Genomic DNA, 21,293 nt, shown 5'->3' with positions numbered 1-21,293 from the left:
GTACTGTGGACGGTCCACCAAGGGGCGTGGACGGTCCGACAACTAATAGAAACCAATCAGTTTCAGGTGCCCGAATGTCTTCACAGTGGACGGTCCACCTGGGGGAGCGGACAGTCCGTCACCTAACAGAAACCAGTCAATCTCGGGTGTCCAAACTTGCGAAGGGCTGGCACGATGACCGTGACATGTGGCATGCCGAGGTTGCTGGATACATCATATTTTTCTTTTAATCCGTAATAAAAACTTGAAGCTGGTATATCTCAGTCATACTAAGTTCAAATTTATTGATTCTTTTTTCTAATTTTCTCAAAAACACTTAATTCCATTTAATACTATTTGTTTGTATGTTCATCACTATTTTATGAGTTGTATTAGTATGGTTTCATTTCTCCCGAATAAGAAGAGAACACGAAAATATATTTTGGCATAACATTTGTAAATATAACTTCATATTTCCTAATGTTATGGTAAATATAAGGTTATATCTAAATTTGAAGTTTATACATGTTCGTAAAAGTTTATATCTGAAGTTTGAGTTGAGTTGTAAGAAACTATTTGAGACATGTATCCATTTGTGAACAATGTATACTTCCACTTTGTCCAAATCATCTAATCTTTTGGTGACAACCTTATAACTTAAATATATGTTGCCATATCAATTTTTAGCATTATTTGATCACATTTAGATTTTTTGTTGATAATTATTTGGTACATTGGAGAGAGAATTTTGAATTGTCCATAGAAGGCAATAGATTTTTCCATCCATCTTCTGGACCTTGCCTTTAGTATAACATATGAGCCTAAATATATTTTTTCTACATTTTTTTTGAATATTTTTGGAGGTACAAATAGTTCAACTTGGAATTACTTTCGAAAAGCACACAAAAATCCATTTAATTGACAATATATACTAAATCTATTAAAAAATTCTTTAAACTCCTACATGGCAACTTAGATGTTGTCTATTACATGTAAAAATTGTATTTAGATCTATAAGATAGATAGTTTTGCAATTTACTTCATAAAGTTGTCTTACTTAAATATTTAAAAATAGAAAAACAACTTCTTCGCGCAACAAGTGGCAATGTAAATCAATTAATATTAATATAAGGGTAAGACTAAGATTTTATCCAAATTTGAGGTATATATGAGCAAGAAAAGACTTAAGGGTGTATGAACTTCAAAACTTTAGTTAAGTTGTATGGAACAATGTGGAGATTCATACATTTTGTGAACAATGTATACCCTAATTTTTGCAAAATGTAATGAAATTTTTATTTCAAGCTTAAACATCCATAAAAGAATTCTATGGCAATTTTTAGAATTTTTCGGAGAAGTTTTAGATATTATTATCATGCCGGCGTGTAGGGTTTTGAAGGAATTGAGTAGGGAGGGGAGAATAGAACAAGGAATTGCACATTTCCACTCTAGTCCTTTGCCTAGGGGTATTTTGGTCTATTCCTCTCAATGATCTTACCTATTTCTTAGAAAGTTCACGGTAGGAGCGCCGCCGCCCATGCACGCGCGAGCAACGGCTCCTACATCCCGGCCGGTCACCACGCCTCCACTGACGCGCACGTGTGAGGCCACACCTCCGCTAGATCATGCCGCCGCGTAGGGTTTGAAGGAATTGAGTGGGGAGGGATGAATAGAACAAGGAATTGCACGTTTCCATCCTAGTCCTTTGCCTAGGGGTATTTTGGTCTGTTCCTCAATGATCTTACCTTTTGCTTAGGAAATTCACGGTAGTATGGAGGTAACGGAAGGGACCCATATGTAAGACCGTAGGATGCGGAGCCCTTTTCTAAAATGTTTGTGACGTTGAACTGATTTCTTGTCTCATCGCAGCCTCCGATCTGATCCAAATGCTGGGTGTAGTTGTCCAAAGTTACAAATATTTTTTTTAGCATCTCGAAAGTTACACATCTAATCCAATGCGGAAATTAATTGAGCCTAGCTACTTAATTAGATCGACACTATGCTATAGTAGAATCAAGGCATATAAATAATTACCTAGCAACAACAAGCAGTAAAATTAAAGGCGGTGAGCGGCGGTGATAATGGAGGGTTGTTAGTTCTTGCACGATACTTTCGGACAGAGACTCAAACATGGTACATTAACCAATAATTTCATCGATTGTATACCTTAGTCTTACTTCACGAGCGCTTGTAATATTAAAAAGGCTGTATCCACTTGAACAACCAGAATAGTAAACCAACAAAAGAGTTTCGGACACACCACACCAACCCATATGTCCGGCGCCGGCGGCACACCAGACCAAACCAAACCAAACCAAACCAAACCCGTAGAACAACGAACGTTTCTTCTCACCCAACCTGCCGAACCCAACCTGCAACGAAAAATCCCTGCCCCCGGCATCCACCCGTCCGTGCCCCATCCGACGGTCCATCCCGCTCGACGCGGTCACGACAATCCAACCCAACCATCACCGCGACCGTCACTATTATCCATTTGCATCAAACCATCCCTTCATTCGCCCGCCCGCCCGCGCGCCACCGCCTCCGTTCCCCTCGATCCCATTCCCGCATTCCTGGAGGTCGCCGTCCGTGGAGCGCCCCGGGGGGTGGGAGGAGGAGGGCCAGAGATGATGATGGCGCGGGTGTCGGCGGGGGCGATGGACGCCGCGGCGGTGGACGAGGTGCTGCGGCGCCTCGTCGAGGGCGGCCGCGGCGGGAGGCAGGTGCAGCTGTCGGAGGCCGAGATCCGCCAGCTCTGCGTCGCGGCCAAGCAGGTGCTGCTCGCGCAGCCCAACCTCCTCCGCATCCACGCGCCCGTCAAGATCTGCGGTGAGCGCCCCCGCGGGCCGCGCCTTCGCTGCACCTCTCGTTTCTGCATTGTGCACCGCGGTCTCGTTTCGGCCGCCGTGCCCCCGTTCAGTTTCACGATTTGGGTTGGATTCCGAGTGCTGCGGCGTTCGGGTTAGATTCGTGCCGTGTTCGTCGGTGATTAGGGGGGTAAATGCTGCTTCCTGGGTTCATTAATCGAATTATTGGTCCGGGGGGCTTACCATGCTCATGAAATTCGTACTTGTAATTCCCGGCATTTGGGTGGGGCTGAAAAGTGCAGTTTCGGAATGCCTCGTCGCTGTTCCTGTCTCGTGGTCAATAAGCAGAGCTGCCACGGTCTTTGCTTATCGGGTACGCCTGGCCTTATCTTTTTGTACACTTCTGGGAGGGAGGAAACCACACTTTTAGGTTGCCTGTTTCTGCACGCTTTGTGCTTTTTGGGTAATGCCGGGTCTGCAAGCGTAACGTCATCATCAAAGTGTTGTAAACTAATCTGCTGGAAGGGGGGGGGGGGGGGGGGGGGGGGGGGCAAATATGCTGCCGGGGATTGATGGCCCTGCTTCTTGGTTGGTGTTGGAGGTTGGTAGTCTCGTTCGGTTTCTCTTTATCCCTGAGCCTCCCGTAAGGATTTTGGAGTCGTTGTGAAGTTGGTGACTAGTGAGCAAAGCTTAGGCTTTCTGACTTATGCGCAGCATTGCATGATTGTTGGATTGTCTGCTAGGTTGTTTGGAATGTTTGATTAAAAATTATTAAGTACATTCGTCAGGTGTGTATAGTTGGACTGCATGACTTGTGCTTAGTTGCATGCAGAAAATTCTGGTGATTTTTTGAGATCGCAACTAAAACTTTGCATGTACATGCGTGATGTGTCTTGTGAACTTGGGAGTCATAGATGCATTACATTATTACTAACATATGAAAGTCTGCTTTTACATGCTGTTTCTTCATGCTTATATTTTTTCCTTCAGTGTTTAATCGCATTCAATTTTAGTAATATTTCTTTTCTAAAGTACACTGTCAAAATTTTCTAGGCACAGGTACACTGTTTGCCTGATGGGTCTTCCTAAGATCCTCTAACTAGGCTCTTGCCCTGCATAGATAAGGAACGAGCATCATGATGGAAGTGGAGCAAACCAAATATCGGTAGAACGAGCATGATGGTGGAAGTGGAGCAAACCAAATATCAGTAGTCCTCAATGGATGGGTATAGTGGATAGGGCAGGGACGAGGGATTCATAATGATGAGACATGCACAACATTTTGTTCCAATAACTAGGTAATGGTAATTTTTCATTAAGGGCCCTTTGATAGGGCTCTGGTTTGCAGGAGCCCATGAAGCCAAAAAAATTGTTTAACTGGGCTCCTAGTTCATTTGGAGGAGCCATTTTTGCTTCAATAAAGAATATTCCCCGAATTTACCTAGGAAAATAAAACTCGACCACGAGGGAGGCTCCCCTGGGCTTTGTTATAAGGTGTTGTGCTTTGAACTCGGGTCAGGATAGGAGTTTAGAGTCCAACGCTCTAACTGGTCCACCTGAATATCACCTTGAAGCCGAGAGCCGTTTTGGGTGAGAAAGCTGTCCCGATATCACCTTGAAGCCGAGAGCCGTTTTGGGTAAGAAAGCTGTCCCAAACGGGGCTTACTGACACTGTAACTGTGCGGTATGCCTACAAGCAAAAGCTAGATGTTCTGTATGTGTTCTTATGTGTTCGTCCTGAGCTTTAGTTCTTACGTGTTCCAGAACACCTGCTTTCAATTACTTAGAAGAAAAGGTGTTGGCTTGTTCTGTATGTTGTCTTTCTTGGCCATTTCTGCATATATACATCTACATGATAGAGATACCTCTTATTATGTTTTAGCCTTTCTTATGTTTCAGAAATTGTCTCTAAGGAACCTTGATGCAATTTGACGTGCAGGTGATATCCACGGTCAGTTTGTTGATCTTCTGAGGCTATTCGATTTGGGTGGTTATCCTCCGACTTCAACTTATATTTTCCTTGGAGACTATGTGGATAGAGGCAAACAAAGCTTAGAAACCATATGTCTTCTTCTGGCATACAAGTTGAAGTACCCTGATAATATATACCTTTTAAGGGGGAACCATGAAGATGCAAAAATTAACAGAGTATACGGTTTCTATGATGAATGTAAAAGGAGATTCAATGTTCGACTATGGAAGATATTCTGTGATTGCTTCAATTGCTTTCCGATGGCAGCACTTATTGATGACAAAGTACTATGCATGCATGGTGGTCTCTCACCTGAATTGAATAGCTTGGATCAAATAAAAGATATTGAGAGGCCTACCGAAATTCCTGACTATGGTCTTCTGTGTGATCTCCTTTGGTCTGATCCTAGTCCTGATACAGAAGGGTGGGGGGAGAGTGATAGAGGTGTTTCTTGCACTTTTGGTGCAGATAAGCTTGTAGAATTCTTGGAGAAGAATGATCTTGACCTTGTGTGCCGAGCTCATCAGGTAAGCAAAAGTATATAAGCCTTTTTTTTTTCTTTCTCTTCACATTCATCTGACAGTTTTCACATGTTTGTTTCTCCCCTCCTAGGTGGTAGAAGATGGCTACGAGTTCTTTGCAGAGAGGAGATTAGTGACGATCTTTTCAGCTCCAAACTATTGCGGTGAATTTGACAATGCAGGTGCTCTATTGAGCATAGATGAAAGCTTAATGTGTTCTTTTCAGATATTGAAGCCAAATGAAACAGGTGCACCACATTCAAGGAAACCTCTTCCAAACAAGGTAATAATTATAAATTTTTAAGTGATTTCATCATAAGCATCACATTGGGTACCTAGGAAATATATTATTACTGAGTTATATTTGCTGAAAATCATTAATTTTGTTTTTCTCATGGACTATAATTTATGTTCATTCTCACCCTCTTTATTTCAAATTCTGTATTTTCCATGTCGTGTCCCGTATTTTTATGACAATTGTGGGTTTGGGCCTATATTGGATATCCTACAAGCCTATATTTTGACTCCTGGAGGGAGTGACTTTCTGTTATGTGTAGCGACAACATGTGTACTTTACTGCTCGCATGAACATTACTTAGGAAGAGGAATAAATATTCAACCATGGGCACATGCTTTAGTAGCATAATATTTACTTCCCTAACACACTAGCTACCTTGGGGGATGGGGTGAAGGTTTGGATGGAATCCATCAGCCTTTGTGTTCATGTTATGCTACCATGGACATGGCATCGTGCATACAGAATGGAAAACTTTAGTGACATTATTAAAGTCATAATCTGATTGAAAGCAGAATTGGAGAGGCAAAACTTGATTGCTTGATAGGGAGTACAAGGTGTACAATATATAGCCAAGGAAACCCTAGGGATGGTTTATAGAGCAGCACCAATCAAGGGATCCTTGCCTAATCTATCACCAATACCATAAAACCTACGGTGGAAGCCGCGGCAACAGGATGGGTGCCACAGCCCACATGGTCCGGCCCTATAGGGCTAATACTCCATTCTAACACTGATAGTATAGTCCAGGGGCAATTTAATCTGTTACCAGTGCACGATACTGTTGGAGTATATTGAGCCCATGTATAGAGGCCCATCTAGAGGCCCATGTATAGAATCTATATATCCCACCCTTCTAGGGTTTGGAGGAATACAAGGCATTATTCTCTCCTACATGGTATCAGCTAGCTCTTCCTTCCTCTAGCCGCCGCCGCCGCCATGGCTGGCTGGCCACCGGCGCCCCCTTCCCTCCTCCCCTTTCCTCCCCTTCCCTCCTCTGCTCCTGCGCCGTGCGCGTGGAGCCACCCTGCAGCCGCCTTTGCTGCTGCTGCGGGCGGCCCCCATGGTGCCCCCGCCGCCAACTCCCTGGCTGGCCGGCAGCCAGCGCAGCCAGCGCCGCCGGCCTTTGCTGCTGCTGCGGGCGGCCTCCATGGCGCCCCTACCGCCGCCACCTCCCTGGCCGGTCGGCAGCCAGCGCCGCCAGCGTGGATCTCCTCTGCTTTGGGGCCGCCTGGATCCGCCGCGTGGGCCCCAGAGCCGTCACCGCCGCCGCCCACGCCGCGGGCGCGGCTGGTGCGGCCACGGCCGCCGCCCCTGCAGCCCCCGCGGCCGCGGCTGGCACGGGCTCCTCTGCTCTGCGCGATGCTGGTCCTCTTACCCCTGACGCTGGCCTGGTCACCCCCTTGCTGAGCCGCACGGCGTCCTGCACTGCGTGCCTCTGCTCATGGCGCGGGCCGGCTGCACAGGGCGTGGAGCCAACGGCCGCGGGCCCCTGCTGCTTGCCGGATGCAGCCGCTGCTGCGACGCAGCGAGCACGCCCTGCGCTGCCACCGCGCGACGCCGCGGCTGCTGCCTCCAGCAGCGCGAGCCTGCTCACCCAGGCCTCCTGCGCGGGCCCTGCTGCGCCCGTTGCCCCTGGTCGTGCGGCACTCGCCTTCGCCGGGGCCGTGCAGCCTGCGCCTGCCGCCGCCCTGGCCGTGGGCGCGCCCAGCGCCGCTGCCGTCTACGGCACAGGCGTGCCAGCCGCCGCTGCCGCTGCTGCCCACGCGGGCGCGGCCGGCGTGGCCCTCCCTCCTCTGGCCCCGGCCTTGGAGCCCGACGCCGCGGCCCCCGCGGCCCTCGCTACGGCCTGCCCTGCTGCCCCCGCGGCCCTTGTTGCCACGGCCGGCGCGGGCCCTGCTGTCGTTGCAGCAGCAGCTGCTACCCCCGCGGGTGCGGCTGCCGCCGAGCTAGCCCTGCCCGCGCCCGCGACGGCCGCACTGGCCATGGCGTTCGGTCAGCCCCCCGCGGACGCACCGTTCACCGCCGCCGCCTTCCGCAAGCAGCAGGCCGCCGCCGCCGCCTTCCGCAAGCAGCAGGCTGCCGCCGCCGCTGTTACGGCCGACGCTCTCGCTCGTCGGGTAGCCGCGGAGCCGCACCACTTCCTTGTCCCGCCTGTCGTCCCCTTCACCGCGCACGGCGCTTCGTCCTCCCACCAGGCTCTGCCCTCTGGTGCTCCTCTCACCGGCCCGACCGGGGGTGGCGAACGACGCCGGCGTCGTCGGCGGGGCGGACATGGTGGTGGTGCTGCTTGCGACACTGCCCATGGTGGTACTGCTGGAGGCTGTCGGGACACTCCTGCTGCTGCTCCTGGAGGTACGCCCTGGCCATCCTTCAGCACCCCGTGGCCAGGTCACCTCCCGATGTGGCCGGTTCAGGGTCGGGGGGGGGGGGAGGGGGGGCTCGTCCTCAGCCTCAGCCGACAGCCATGCTCGCCGCTGCTGCTCTCCCTGTTCGCGCCGTTCTGGAACCCGCCCGCTCCACCCAGCCAGCAGCCGACCTGGCCTGGGGGGTGGGACCAGACCGCACTGGCGCAGTCCTTCAGCGCCATGGGGCGGACGCCGCCGGTCAGCACCGAGTGGATCGCCGACTCGGGTGCCTCCTTTCACACCACCCCAGATGTCGGTATCCTCTCTTCTATCCGACCCCCACACCCCTCTTGTCCTTCTTCCATCATGGTTGGTGATGAGTCTTGCCTTCTTGTCACCGCCGTGGGTTCTACTCCTGGCTCTTTTTGTCTTCCCAATGTCCTTGTTGCTTCTCAGATGGTTCATAACCTTCTTTCCATTCTTCAGTTTACAGCTGACAATTCTTGTTCCACCGAGTTTGATTCTTCTGGCCTCACTGTAAAGGATTTGGCCTCCCGGCGTCCGCTACTCCGGTGTGACAGCACGGGGCCCCTTTACACCCTTCGCCTTCCTTCTTCCGCTGCACCACTCTCGCCTTCTTCTTCGCCCTGGCCGTCTTGGTCTGCCGCTTTTGCCGTGACACCGTCTTCCACCACCTGGCATCGCCGTCTTGGTAACCCAGGCCGCGACGTTCTGGCTCAGCTCAGTCGTAGTACCGATGTTCCTGGTACTAGGGCTCCTGCTGAGCCCCTCTGCCATGCGTGCCAGCTCGGTCGTCATGTTCGGCTCCCTTTTTCTTCTTCTTCTTCGCATGCGACGCATGCATTTGACCTTGTTCACTGTGACCTGTGGACCTCTCCTGTACTTAGCCTTTCTGGTTACAAGTACTATCTGGTGGTGCTCGATGACTTCTCGCACTACTCTTGGATGTTTCCTTTGCGCGCCAAGTCTGAGATTTTCCCCACCCTCCACCACTTCTTTGCCTGGGTGTCCACTCAGTTCGGCCTCACCGTTAAGGTCGTCCAGTGTGACAACGGGCGTGAGTTCGATAACTCCACCTCCCGTTCCTTCTTCCTCTCTCGGGGTGTTCAGCTGCGTATGTCTTGTCCGTATACCTCTCCCCAGAACGGCAAGGCTGAGCGGATGATTCGCACGACGAACGACGTCGTGCGCACCCTTCTGATCCAGGCCTCTCTGCCCCCGCGCTTCTGGGCGGAGAGCCTCCACACCGCCACCTACTTGCTCAACCGTCTTCCGTCCACTGCTCCCTCTCCGCACCACGCTCTTTTCGGAACCCCTCCTCGCTACGACCACCTTCGGGTCTTCGGGTGTGCGTGTTACCATAACACCTCCGCCACTGCTCCTCACAAGCTGGCGCGCGGTACGCTCAACCGGTGCAGGTGTACCGGCGTCGCTCGGCGCCGACCCCGGCGCCGTAGCGGTACGCTGAGCCGGTGCAGGAGTACCGGCGTCGTTCGGCGTCGACACCGTCGCCGCCGCCGTCTCCTCCGGCTCACTCTCGAGCCGAGCCGGAGGTGTATCACCCGCCAGTCATCCATCGGGATTCACGGCATATCCATCCCCTGGTGACTCGGCGGATGGCGTCTCAGGCCGCGACTCTCTCCGCCACCGAGGGAGAGCCGCGGGTCTCTCCGGTACCCTCCTCTGTCCGCGACGCCTTGGCGGATCCTCACTGGCGTCGCGCGGTGGAAGAGGAGTACGCAGCTCTTCTTGCCAACCAGACGTGAGACCTCGTGCCGCGTCCGTCTGGTTGCAATGTGGTGACTGGCAAGTGGATCTGGACGCACAAGCGTCGGGCTGATGGCACGCTGGAGCGCTACAAGCCTCGCTGGGTTCTCCGGGGCACTCAGCGGCCTGGTGTGGACTATGATGAGACCTTCCGCCCAGTCGTGAAGCCCGCTACGGTGCGCACGGTCCTCTCGCTTGCGCTCTCGCGATCTTGGCCTGTGCACCAGCTGGACGTGAAGAATGCGTTTCTTCACGGCACTTTGTCAGAGACTGTCTATGGCTCTCAGCCAGCGGGATTTGTGGACTCGAGTCGTCCGAATATGGTCTGCCGGCTCAACAAGTCTCTCTATGGACTGAAGCAGACTCCTTGGGCTTGGTACTCTCGGTTCGCCACGTTCTTGCTGACATTGGGGTTCACCGAGGTCAAGTCTGACACGTCTCTCTTCGTCTACCGCCTTGGGGATGAGACTGCCTATCTGCTGCTCTACGTCGATGACATTGTGCTCACAGCATCCAGTTAGCGGTTGCTTTAGAGTGTCATCTCATCTCTGCAGCAGGAATTTGCTATGAAGGATCTCGGTCAGCTCCACCACTTCTTGGGCGTCACTGTTGAGCCTCGGCCGTCTGGTCTTCTCCTTCACCAGCGGCAGTACGCACTCGATATTCTGGAGCGGGCTGTGATGAATGATTGCAAGCCCTGTTCCACTCCTGTCGACACTCAGGCGAAGCTGTCTGCTGATCTGGGTGATCCGGTGGCTGATCCTACTGCCTACCGGAGTCTGGCAGGCGCTTTGCAGTACCTCACCTTCACCAGGCCGGACCTCACCTACGCTGTTCAGCAGGTCTGTCTCCATATGCATGATCCTCGGGAGTCACACATTGCTGCGCTGAAGCGTCTCCTCTGGTACGTCCGTGGCACTGTGGACCTCGGCCTGGTGCTTCACCGCTCGTCCTCTGCTGAGCTGGTGGTCTACACCGACGCTGACTGGGCTAGCTGCCCGGACACTCGTCGCTCCACTTCCGGCTACGCCGTCTTCCTGGGCGGCAACCTGGTCTCCTGGTCGTCCAAGCGGCAGCCGGTTGTCTCCCGCTCCAGTGCCAAGGCGGAGTACCGAGCTGTCGCCAACGGCGTGGCGGAGGCGTCCTGACTACGACAGCTCTTGGCGGAGCTCCACAGTCCGCTCGCCAAGAGCACGCTCGTCTACTGCGACAACGTCAGCGCCGTATATCTCTCCACCAACCCCGTCCAGTATCAGCGGACGAAGCACGTGGAGATCGACCTACTCTTCGTGCGCGACAGAGTCGCAATCGGTGATGTTCGGGTACTCCATGTCCCGACTACCTCCCAGTTTGCTGAAATCTTCACCAAGGAGCTGCTCTCCTCGACCTTCTCGGAGTTTCGATCCAGCCTCAACGTAGCCGGTGGCTAGTTGTGGCTGCGGGGGTGTATTTTCCCTTTGTACACTATTTATACTATCTTCTTGTCCAGTCTTGCATACCTCTGCGTCGGTTGTTCAGACTGCGGGGGGTGTTAGCTTTCTTGTTGTCCAGTCTTGAACACCGCTGCGCCGGTAGTTCAGACTGCGGGGGGGGGGGGGGGGGTGTTGGAGTATATTGAGCCCATGTATAGAGGTCCATCTAGAGGCTCATGTATAGGATCTATATATCCCACCCTTCTAGGGTTTGGAGGAATACACGGCATTATTCTCTCCTACATATACCTCTTCTATTTAAATTCAACATCATTCTAGTAATACTTGCCGGCATTTTAATAGTCACTTTCATAGCTTCCCGCATTCTTTTTGTTTGTGCGTCAATTCTAAAATGCATGATGCATTTATAATTTGTTTCCCCTCTGGGAGCTATATAACTTCAAGTTCTTTTTTAAGGAAATAATCATAAGTCTTTTTGCAATGCTTATCAGCTCAAATAACCGTTTCCCCCTTTGCTTAACAGACAACAAAAGGAGAGAACGTCTAACTTCTACTCAGTTACGTAGTCACCATTATATTGCTGTCAGCTCCAAGGGGGTGATCTTATTAAGTCTCGGATCCACCAGGGCATGGCATTAGCTCTACAGCCTATTCCTCTAACCCTTTGGAGTGGCAGAGCTCTACATCACTCGCTGAATTTGTGTAGACTCAAGCGGCAGCACTTACATTCTTCTGTACAGCTGCAATGTTTCTCTCGGGCATTTCATCCTTTCTTAGCTTCTCTATAGTTACCTCGCCACCGCAGCAACGTTTGGTCTGGTGGACAGCTGTTGGGTGCAGTAGTGTTTTTTGTTAGTTATTCTAGTGATGTTTCTTTGCCTGATCAGTTTGAGATTTGTTTGCCTGTGTATGTTCTTCAGGCTATGGGATATATGCACCGTGCATTTGTGTAATTCTATTCATTTCCACGTAAATGCTTGTGTACCAAATCTGTGTTGGCATAAGATTAATGCTTACTGTAACAGTCCCCTGTTATCTGTGCTATAACAGTTCAATATATCTGTTTGTGTGTGGTCACAAAATCCAAAATGAAAAGATGCATCGAAGGAAAGAAAACAAAAGGCTTAACATTTCAGTCTGATATATGTATTGCTATTTCAAGATAATTTCAGTCTGATACATGTATTGCTATTTCAAGATACCTATGTAGTACCTTGTTTCGCCGTTATGTATGACATTCCTTGGCCCTTGTTTAGAATGCTGGATTCATGCATCAGTTTTGTTGAAATTCCACTAAAAAACTAATTTCATTCCTATAGTTGACCAAAAACATCCTTGCGTTCCTAAAGGTCCCCTATTTTGCTCGTAATTTCACAAATATTAGAGAATTAGGAAAAGGACTTCGCACAATCTGAAAAGGGGGCTGCGATATAGCTAGGCTACATTTATTACCACAGGAGAGGTCTCAAATATATCCAACTTAATGACCGATAGGCATTCCAACAACAGCAACACTTGTCTACTTCATGGTACACTCCGTGTGCTTCATAGAAAGAAAAAAAAAAGAGAAAAAAGTGGCACCTAGTATTTAACATAAGTTATTCCGCACATCCACTGGAGTTCTGTTATTCAGTGTAGTTTCCTCCATTCATCTTATAGCAAAAATTATTCCGCACATCCACTAGCATTCATCTTATAGCCGAGCCTGAACTTTCTTTGCCGGTGCGCTCTGCAAATGGAAGTTTCCGAATCAGGTGCATGTTCACATTATTGGAAATAGACCAAGGAGAAGACAAAAATTTACAGACAAAATAAGAAGATTAGTGTATTTAGTTTAATGCTATCACACTTGTACATTGTAAATCATGCTAATGAGCTGCAGATATTTGTGCAAAATCGTCTGCAATAGTTAAAGAGTATGCCTGCATGACACTGTACCCATATGCATGATTTTAATGTAAGTGCTAAATTTGTTTTCCTTAATGCACACCTGAAAACAGTTACGACTACAAATAGTTGCAAGACGGATGGCAACTGAAAAGATAATGACTTGCTCACCAGAGGAATCCCTTTTGCAGCTCTATCAGCAAGGTAAGAACAAGGCTTGAAGAAGCCGCCATATCGGTTTGTCCACTCTTCCAACTTTCCATGAATGTACTTTGCACCAATGGAATCCGCCCAGTACATAACACCTCCCCTGCTTGTTAATAGAATGTGAGTTATTCAGTTATAAGATGAAAATGGACCAGGGTTCGGTAAAAAGAAGAAATTGGACCGGAGTACACAAAAACAGACCTGTAAGGTGGGAATCCCATGCCAAAGATGGAGGCAATGTCAAGGTCAGAAGCTTTGACTGCGATACCCTCATCAAGGACCCGGCAGGCTTCATTTATCACCGGGAAAAACACCATCTCAACTATGTCTTTCTCACTTAGCTTCAGCAACTGGCACGATAGCACCAAAGGTTTTAGCACTAGAAGCAACATCATAAGTTTCAGAAAAGAAGAAAACATTTAATTTACCAAATGTTACATCCGAATTACTCTAGCGTTTCATGTCATGTCTCATAAGAATCTAGTGCATTCACTCATTTTACCATCCTAACCATCACGTTTAGCATAAACGAAAATGACTTTTGACACTGTGTTGGCTTATCTGCTTCGGATAGTTCTAATATTTAGTAGATATCATGACAACAGTTCTACTAAAACCTGCTTCCAAACCCCACCATTCACATTTCAAAATAAAAGGCAGCATGTTTACATGAAATTAAATAGCTTTAGGTGCTGTATTATCAGCTATGAGCACAAATGAGAGTGTAAAATATTGTCAACTTCTCAACTGATCATTGTGTTACTAGCCAAAACATGGCTTTTAAAACATAACAAAAGGGCATGGATAATCACATGATAAAGAAACCAAACCTCAGGATCCGGTGTAACTCCTGCCATGCTCCTAGACTTTTCAATATATTTCATGATTTCAGGATCAGGTGTGGCCTTCCTCTTTCCCTCATACTTGTAAAATCCCTTTTGCGTGGCCTCACCTGAGTTAAACATTTGATAAGCCAATAAAGATATGAGCTGCAGAGATAACAAATATGTTTAATTATGCTTACCAGCCCTATTGTCCTCCATCATGAGAGGAAGTAGCATTGATTTGTAGACCCTCTCTGGGAAATTTTCAAGGTATTGCATACCAGTGGCCACAGCCACACCAAATCCAACCAGGTCTGCCAGTCTGGATACAAGCAACAGAAAAAGGGTAAAAACTTTGCATCTGTAAGTCACTCAATAGTGTGCAAGCTCATGAAACACAAGCAAAGGTTCCAGAAACTTATAGATTATAGGAAAACAATACAAGGTCAATATCCTACCTGAAAGGACCCATGGGCATTCCGAATTTGGTACAGGCACGATCAATCTTATAAACATCCATACCAAGATCAACATAGAAGAGTGCTGATTGAGTGTACGGAAAGAACATCCTGTTAACTGCAAAGCCAGTACAGTTCCCAACCACTATCGGTGTCTTTTTTATCTTCTTCCCGACATCCAACAAGTCAACAACAACTTGTGGTGAGGTGTGCTGGGTACGGACTATTTCCAGAAGTGGCATTACATGCGCAGGACTACACAATACAATAAGTCAATAGTTGTTGTAAATAAATAATCATGTATTGATGTATGCTGTATTACCTAAAGAAGTGTGCACCAACAATATGATCTTGAGACTTTGTTTTCTCTCCAATTCGATTAAGATCAATCGTAGATGTGTTAGTAGCAAGGATACAATGGGAAGGACAGTACTTGTCCAAGTCAGAAAATATTTGCTGCTTCAACTTCACATTCTCAATAACTGCCTGCAATCGTGAGAAGCAAGTGAATAAGGATAACTAAGCAAGTAAAGTTTTGTGTGGAAAGCTAGGGTAAAGACTTGCCTCAATAACTAGGTCCACATCTTTGAAATGTTCATAATCAAGGACACCTGTGACAAGAGACATAGCCTTCTCATATCTCTCGTCGGTCATTTTCCCTTTCCGCACCCGGCTCTGCAAATTGGCTGGTGAAATAAAATAGTGAGGCCATCTAATTTATAATTGCACTGATACTATGTATTAGACATTGGCCAAACAACTGGCACGATGTAAGATGATTCTAAATAATTCTACCTTTGATTCTGTCAATGCCAGCATTTAGAAACTTTTCATTTACTTCTTTAAGTATCACAGGATAGTTACTTAATATCATTGCGGTTGCAATTCCTGAACCCATAAGTCCACCACCTAATATGGCAACTTTACTTATTTTCCTAGGCATCAACCCCAAGTCTGTAGCACCTGGAATCTGTTCAATGTACCAAAGGATCAGGACAGTTTATGAATCGTATTAACACTAAAAAAAGTTGCCCATACCTTTGATGTTGCCCTCTGAGAAAAAAACACATGGACCAAGCTTTTACATGTATCTGAAAAAAGCAGGTCCTGGAAAGCGGTTGCTTCCTGCATATTTTCATCGAGCAAGTGTACACAGAATTTCATAATGCTGTTTCTACCAATGAAACTTTTAAAATAAACAGCACAAAATATAAGAAATACCAAGTACCTTCCAGAGCCCTGCTCTTGGTCCTGCAACAATGCCTTCTTCAATGACATCAATACAAACAAGTGGGTGGTGAAGATTAGCTGCTTGCTTTTGAGCTTGAGCTCTTGCAAACTTCAGAATTTCCCTAGCCTCTCCAAGAGGTTCTAGCTTGTCAGTCTTGTAAAGGCTTTTGATCCATGGCCTTCTAAGTTCATATATATCCAAAGTCCATTGACGAGCAGTATTCACCAAATCATTAGGAGAAACTAAGGCATCAACCAAACCCAGTTCATGTGCCTCACCACCCTTGATTGGCTTAGATAGCTGGCAAGATGATATATCTTTTATTTTTTCATTAAAAAAAACTGGAGTAGCTGCACGAATGTAAGAGAAAACAGAAATCCGTATACTCAAGGAGCAAAGGAAAAGCTGGTGAGCTTACCAACATCATTTCCAGAGATTTTGTCAGTCCAACAAGATGTGGGAGTCGTTGTGTCCCTAAAAGTAAGGAAATAGGGCAAGCATACACTCAGAAACGAATTACTTGGTACCAAGGAGGCAAGGCCATTAAACAATTCTATCATAAGTACAAAAATATGAAAACTAAATTACCTCCAAATCCTGGAATAATTCCAAGTTGAAGTTCTGGAAGACCTAACTGAGCCATTGGAGTTGCAATACGTGCATGGCATGCCTAATAGAATACATAAACCTTTTCACTTATTTTTACCACCTCTGGAACAATGAATTAATGACAGTGACAAGAATAAAGGAATAAAGTACCATGGCAACTTCTAATCCACCACCAAGAGCAAGACCATCTATTGCTGCCACCGATGGCTTTGTTGCAGCTATTTATGACAAGACAGAATAACTGGTCAAGACTATTCTTCATTATAAATCCAATAGCCACTTGTGAAAGGTAAACGAATCAAGTACCTTCTAGGGTATCTGTGAGGATATCAATTGCTATATAACCAACCTTTGGTTGCAACGCTGTTAAAAAATAATAGATCAGATACTTAGTGATGAGAAGCGTAGAGTAGATCATGCAAGAAGTATAAGGTGAGATAGTGTAGTGAGAGAAAGTATAATGTACTTTTGCCTCCCTGAACACCACCGAATGAACTAATATCAAATCCTCCAGAAAATTTTCCTCCTTTCCCTGTAATAAGTTATAAACAAAAAATTGCCATCGACATGGAGATGGAACAGGAGTTGTTCTGTTTGGTACTTTGCCTCAAAAAGTGGCACATGTATTGCTTAAAAGAATGAACTGCACTAGACCTGTAACAACAATGGCTTTGACATCATTTCTCCGAAGGGCTTCTTCATAGCTTTCCTTTAAGCTATATAAGACTGGGAGGAAAAACAAGCAATTGTGAATCAACATATTTAGCAGCTAATGCAAATCCATCAAAGCACTGTAATAACACTGAATCTACTAATTTAGGTGCTACAAATTCCAGTTGCAATTCCAGGTGTTGTACTAAATTAATACACTGAATCTACTAATTTATGACTAGTTTTGAATGGCTCGTATACAGATGCATTCGAGAGTTGTCCAACATATGTATATGTCTTTGTGGAAACAGGAGCAATGTTAGTGAATTGTTTGGGTGCATAAACTATATATATGGTCATGGAAGATATAGATGCATTGCATCGAAGCCATACAATCTTTCTGCAATAAGCAATATTATCCTTTTTCCCGAATGGAACTATATCACTCTTTCTAGTGATTCTATATTAAAAAAAAACTAAACCGGCAGGAGAAAGACCGCCCCCACAGCATTGCACTTAAGAAGAAACCCAAGCCGACCGAGAAAACCCCTGAACCTTGGCTTCACCCTATTGGGCCACACTGTAACCTGGGCCGACCTCGGCCCATTGTGTTAGCGGCACTGCAGCTACCCCCTAGTAGGAGGGTCCAAACCAACCACAAGTGCTACAGGCCGGTGCCCCGCCACTTTTTTTTTGGTTGCCAGCAAGGGTTTTTGCTTTTGTGCTGCCACCAGGATTTGAACCCTGGTTGGTGTCTTCCTCAACTGGGAAGCTTACCTTTACACTACAGGAGTGTAGGCTTCCAATGATTCTATAATCTTTCAGCATTGACAATTGTGCATACATCCCCAACACAGCAATAAATGTTTTTGAAGTTCCATGTATTTAACAAAGGGATTGCGCCATGTGCAAATCCACATGTTTTGAATGGGGGATTTGGATATAAATCATGAGTTACTTCACATTTGAACTATATCGTAAAAATTCCAAAGCAGTCCACTCATAAAAACTAGGAGCAAGTAAAAAGTATGAAAAGTATAGAAGTTACAAAATAGGACTTTTGCTCAAAATGATGATTTCCTACTCATATATTCATGTTACGAGATAGCTAAATAAGATAATCTATGGATTCAGTCAAATGATTGTCCGAAAAAATTCACAAGGCCCTGGGTCAAGAGTTTTCAACAATGCTATGCTGCAAGTGAAGCGAAGCTGCCCAGCTTAGCATGGTTTCTTTATTACAACTTTCAACAAATGATCGGAAACATTTTCATCAATAAATAGGAAACATTAAGTAACAATTACATGGGAAATCCTCTGGACAAGTTTTAGTATATGGGGGAAACGAGAACCGCATTATAAGCTAAGTTCTCACAAAGATGATACTCAGGAGAAATAATGGAAAACAGTATGCTTCGTTTTCCAACTTTGTGGTACAGGTCAACGTGATTGAACTGAAGATTTGTTTCAGTTAATATTTTTTGTTCTATTCAAAGGAACAAATAAAATGCATTCTACTTGCAGAAATCCGAATACTGAACAACAGAACCTTGTAAGACTACTCAGCGGACCTGAAATCCAATCTCGCATCAACCAGCCCACAAGAAAAATAGGGGAGACCAACAAAGCAGATTTGGGAGAATATAGGGCGCAGCGGAGTACCATACCGTCGACGGAGAGCGAGTTGACCGGCGGATTGCAGATGGTGATGACGGCGACGCCGTCGGCGCCCACCTCCAGTTCCGTCCTCCCCTTTGCCGCCATCGACGCCGCGATCTCTGCTCCGGTGGTTCCAAGGTTTCTTGCTGCCGTTGCTTTCTTGCAGTTACGACTTGCTTGGAGTTGGGAGCTGGCAAGCAACCAGTGCTGGCATTTATCTCCCAATTATGGCGCGTACCGCAAGCGGTTGCCGCTGACACGATCTATCTCATCTACTGCTCTGTTTCCCGAGAAAGGCTGTGTTTGGTTTGGGATGTAAAAAAATTTTGTGAAAATTTTTTACATTTTTAACCACTAATTTAGAGTGTTAAATAAACTCTAATTACAAAAACAACCTCCACAACCCTTGTGGAAATCGTGAGACGAATCTAATGAAATCTTTGACCGCGTGATTAGAAGATAATTACTATAGCATCACTGTAGTAAATCATAAATTAATTACCGTCATTAGACTCGTCGCGAAAAGTTACACCCATTCCTAAAAATATTTTACAAATAGACTTCGTTTAGTACTCTATAAGGATAAAATTCCGAAATGGTTACTGTTGTAACCAAACACGGCCAAAACATGGTACTCTGCTCTGCTACAGTTGAGATTGTGGATTAAACGAAAAGGGTGAGTAGATGAGGATATTGTCTCAAGGTAGCCAGTGTCCTATAGGGAAAGGACTTTATTTATCTTGAATTCAAGCTCTGGTTAGTTTCCAAAAATTTTCCTACGGTATCCGTCACATCGAATCTTCAAACACATACATGAAGTATTAAATACAGTTGAAAAAATAACTAATTACACAGTTCAAATATAAATGAGGAGACGAATCTTTTAAATCTAATTAGTCCATAATTGGACACTAATTTTCAAATAACAATGAAAGTGCTACAGTATCTAAATTCAGAAAATTTCACAAACTAAACATGGCCTCATTTACATTTTTTATGTAAATTCTTGAAGATATCGTCCAAAAAGTATATTCCAAAAAGAAAGAAAGGCGAGGGAAGGATCGCATGCAACGTGGACTGTATGGTGTTTGTATGCCGATGGGATGGGCGAGGCGATAGGCGTCACAGGCAGAACAAGAAACTCGTTGCGTGACGCTCTCAACGACTCCGCTCCCACCCTTGAGAAAAACAAAGTAACATATCAGCTCCATAGCCAATGAGTACACGATGGATCGATTCTAGATAAATTTGTTTCTCAATCTTCTTTCCATGACCATTTATTGACTACTCACAAATGACATTATACTCGCTCCATTGTACTGGACTAGTTGTTTCTAGATAATTTTGTTTCGCAATCTTTTTTTCCATGAACAAAAGAGTGATTTATCAACTACTCCGTTTCAAGTGTAGATTGTTTTTGTAACTTTAATATATAATTTTTATATATAATAATAATTATCTAGGTGCATAGAAAAAACTATGTGTCTAGATTTGCTAAAACAGCCTACAATTTAAAACAGAGAGATTACTCACAAAGAATATTATGTAATAACTAGGGTTAAAAATCCCGACCGGAACAGGTCCGATTTTATTGGTAACCGGTCAAATGAAACCGGCCCAAATTTAAAATTCAAATTTGAATTCTAAAAAATGAAAAATTTCCAAAAAAAATTCCTAAAAATACTTCAAGTTGCGACGAATCTAATGGTGTCAAATTTTTTCAAATATTCATTCATTTAGTATAATTTGCGGGCATGTGAAGTTAAATAAAAAAAGCATGCATACAAAAGTGTAACACCCTAGTTTAAATTTCAGCATTTTATAATAAATTTAATTGGCTTTATTTAATTTTCTAAGGATTATTGTGTTAGTCTTGCATTTAATCCAATTTTGTTTCTCAAGTAATTAGAATTTTATCATAGGTTTAATTTTGTTGTTGCATTCATGCTGATGCATAGTTTTTAATTGAGTGAGTGTGGTTTGAATTCAAATTTGAATTTGAATTCAAACGTGTTTGTTAGTTTTAGAAATAGAAAATAGAGTAGGAAAAGGAAAAGAAAAACCCAAACCCAACCAAACCCTGAAAACCAGCAGCCCAAACCGGCTCAGGCCGCCTCCTCTCCCTTTCCCACCCGCACGGGCCGCTCCACTCACGCAAGCACGCGGCCCAGCAACGCCTCACCCCGCTCGGCCTGCAGCCCGCGCGCGCCCCCGCTCGACTCCGAGCCCAGCCCCGCTCGTCGCGCACGCTTGCACTCACTGACCACGCTAGCCCACCGTCAGCCTCGTCATCCTACTCCACCCGCTTTCCCCGCCCACGCCTCTGCTCCGCCCAGCCGAGCCCGCTCGCCCCGCTTCTGCCCATGGACCGACCCCGACCCCGTGACCCACTGGCCAGCTACACCTAGCGCCCCTTCCCTCTTCTCGAAGCTACGCTCGTGCCCGGATCACGCCGAGATGTTGCTCGCGATCCGTTTTCCCCGCGTGCGCTCGTCAATCCCGGGAACTTCGCGCGACCTTCCAACCGCAGCACGCTTGCCCAGGATCGCCGCCTAGCCTTTAATTGGCCTCCCACGGACCCCCCGCCCCCATCATACCCGCCAGCGCCGCCACTAGCCCTAGCT

The 21,293-nt window shown here is 46.5% G+C and overlaps 2 protein-coding genes across 3 annotated transcripts; one reads left to right on the top strand and one right to left on the bottom strand.

The window, feature by feature from the left end:
- Nucleotides 1-2,486: 2,486 nt before the first annotated feature.
- On the top strand, nucleotides 2,487-12,200 carry LOC120672321 (serine/threonine-protein phosphatase PP1-like). Of its 2 annotated transcripts, XR_005674060.1 has the most exons (5): nucleotides 2,487-2,808; nucleotides 4,726-5,285; nucleotides 5,371-5,562; nucleotides 11,667-11,747; nucleotides 11,889-12,200. XR_005674060.1 is itself a non-coding variant. In XM_039952654.1 (4 exons), exons 1-4 carry the CDS (start codon nucleotides 2,607-2,609, stop codon nucleotides 11,688-11,690), a joined length of 978 nt encoding a protein of 325 aa, XP_039808588.1. In that variant the 5' UTR covers nucleotides 2,487-2,606; the 3' UTR covers nucleotides 11,691-12,200. The 2 variants fall into 2 exon arrangements, 1 of the variants encoding a protein (XP_039808588.1); XM_039952654.1 differs by having other exon boundaries at nucleotides 11,667-12,200.
- Nucleotides 12,201-12,562: 362 nt separating this feature from the next.
- On the bottom strand, nucleotides 12,563-18,952 carry LOC120672320 (glyoxysomal fatty acid beta-oxidation multifunctional protein MFP-a-like). Its single transcript, XM_039952653.1, has 18 exons — nucleotides 18,678-18,952; nucleotides 17,014-17,085; nucleotides 16,826-16,891; nucleotides 16,666-16,722; nucleotides 16,510-16,577; nucleotides 16,339-16,420; nucleotides 16,169-16,224; nucleotides 15,748-16,050; nucleotides 15,558-15,644; nucleotides 15,315-15,489; nucleotides 15,084-15,205; nucleotides 14,842-15,005; nucleotides 14,520-14,774; nucleotides 14,262-14,383; nucleotides 14,068-14,189; nucleotides 13,439-13,587; nucleotides 13,202-13,340; nucleotides 12,563-12,872 (listed from the first exon to the last, which is right to left on the bottom strand). Exons 1-18 carry the CDS (start codon nucleotides 18,772-18,774, stop codon nucleotides 12,837-12,839), a joined length of 2,172 nt encoding a protein of 723 aa, XP_039808587.1. The 5' UTR covers nucleotides 18,775-18,952; the 3' UTR covers nucleotides 12,563-12,836.
- Between the last annotated feature and the right edge of the window lie 2,341 nt (nucleotides 18,953-21,293).

The sequence above is a fragment of the Panicum virgatum genome, chromosome 5N, assembly GCF_016808335.1.
Source record: "Panicum virgatum strain AP13 chromosome 5N, P.virgatum_v5, whole genome shotgun sequence".
In the NCBI taxonomy this organism is placed as follows: Eukaryota; Viridiplantae; Streptophyta; class Magnoliopsida; order Poales; family Poaceae; genus Panicum; species Panicum virgatum.
This window is presented reverse-complemented; position numbering and strand designations above follow the sequence as displayed.

Excerpts from the sequence above, each read along its gene's own strand:
- LOC120672321 (XM_039952654.1), top strand. The coding sequence starts at position 2,607 with ATGATGATGGCGCGGGTGTCGGCGGGGGCGATGGACGCCGCGGCGGTG. Across the intron at positions 5,286-5,370 it reads TTGTGTGCCGAGCTCATCAG|GTGGTAGAAGATGGCTACGA; the intron begins GTAAGCAAAAGT and ends CTCCCCTCCTAG. Across the intron at positions 5,563-11,666 it reads GGAAACCTCTTCCAAACAAG|ACAACAAAAGGAGAGAACGT; the intron begins GTAATAATTATA and ends TTTGCTTAACAG.
- LOC120672320 (XM_039952653.1), bottom strand. The coding sequence starts at position 18,774 with ATGGCGGCAAAGGGGAGGACGGAACTGGAGGTGGGCGCCGACGGCGTC. Across the intron at positions 14,190-14,261 it reads GATGGAGGACAATAGGGCTG|GTGAGGCCACGCAAAAGGGA; the intron begins GTAAGCATAATT and ends TGTTTAACTCAG. Across the intron at positions 13,341-13,438 it reads ATGGGATTCCCACCTTACAG|GGGAGGTGTTATGTACTGGG; the intron begins GTCTGTTTTTGT and ends ATTAACAAGCAG.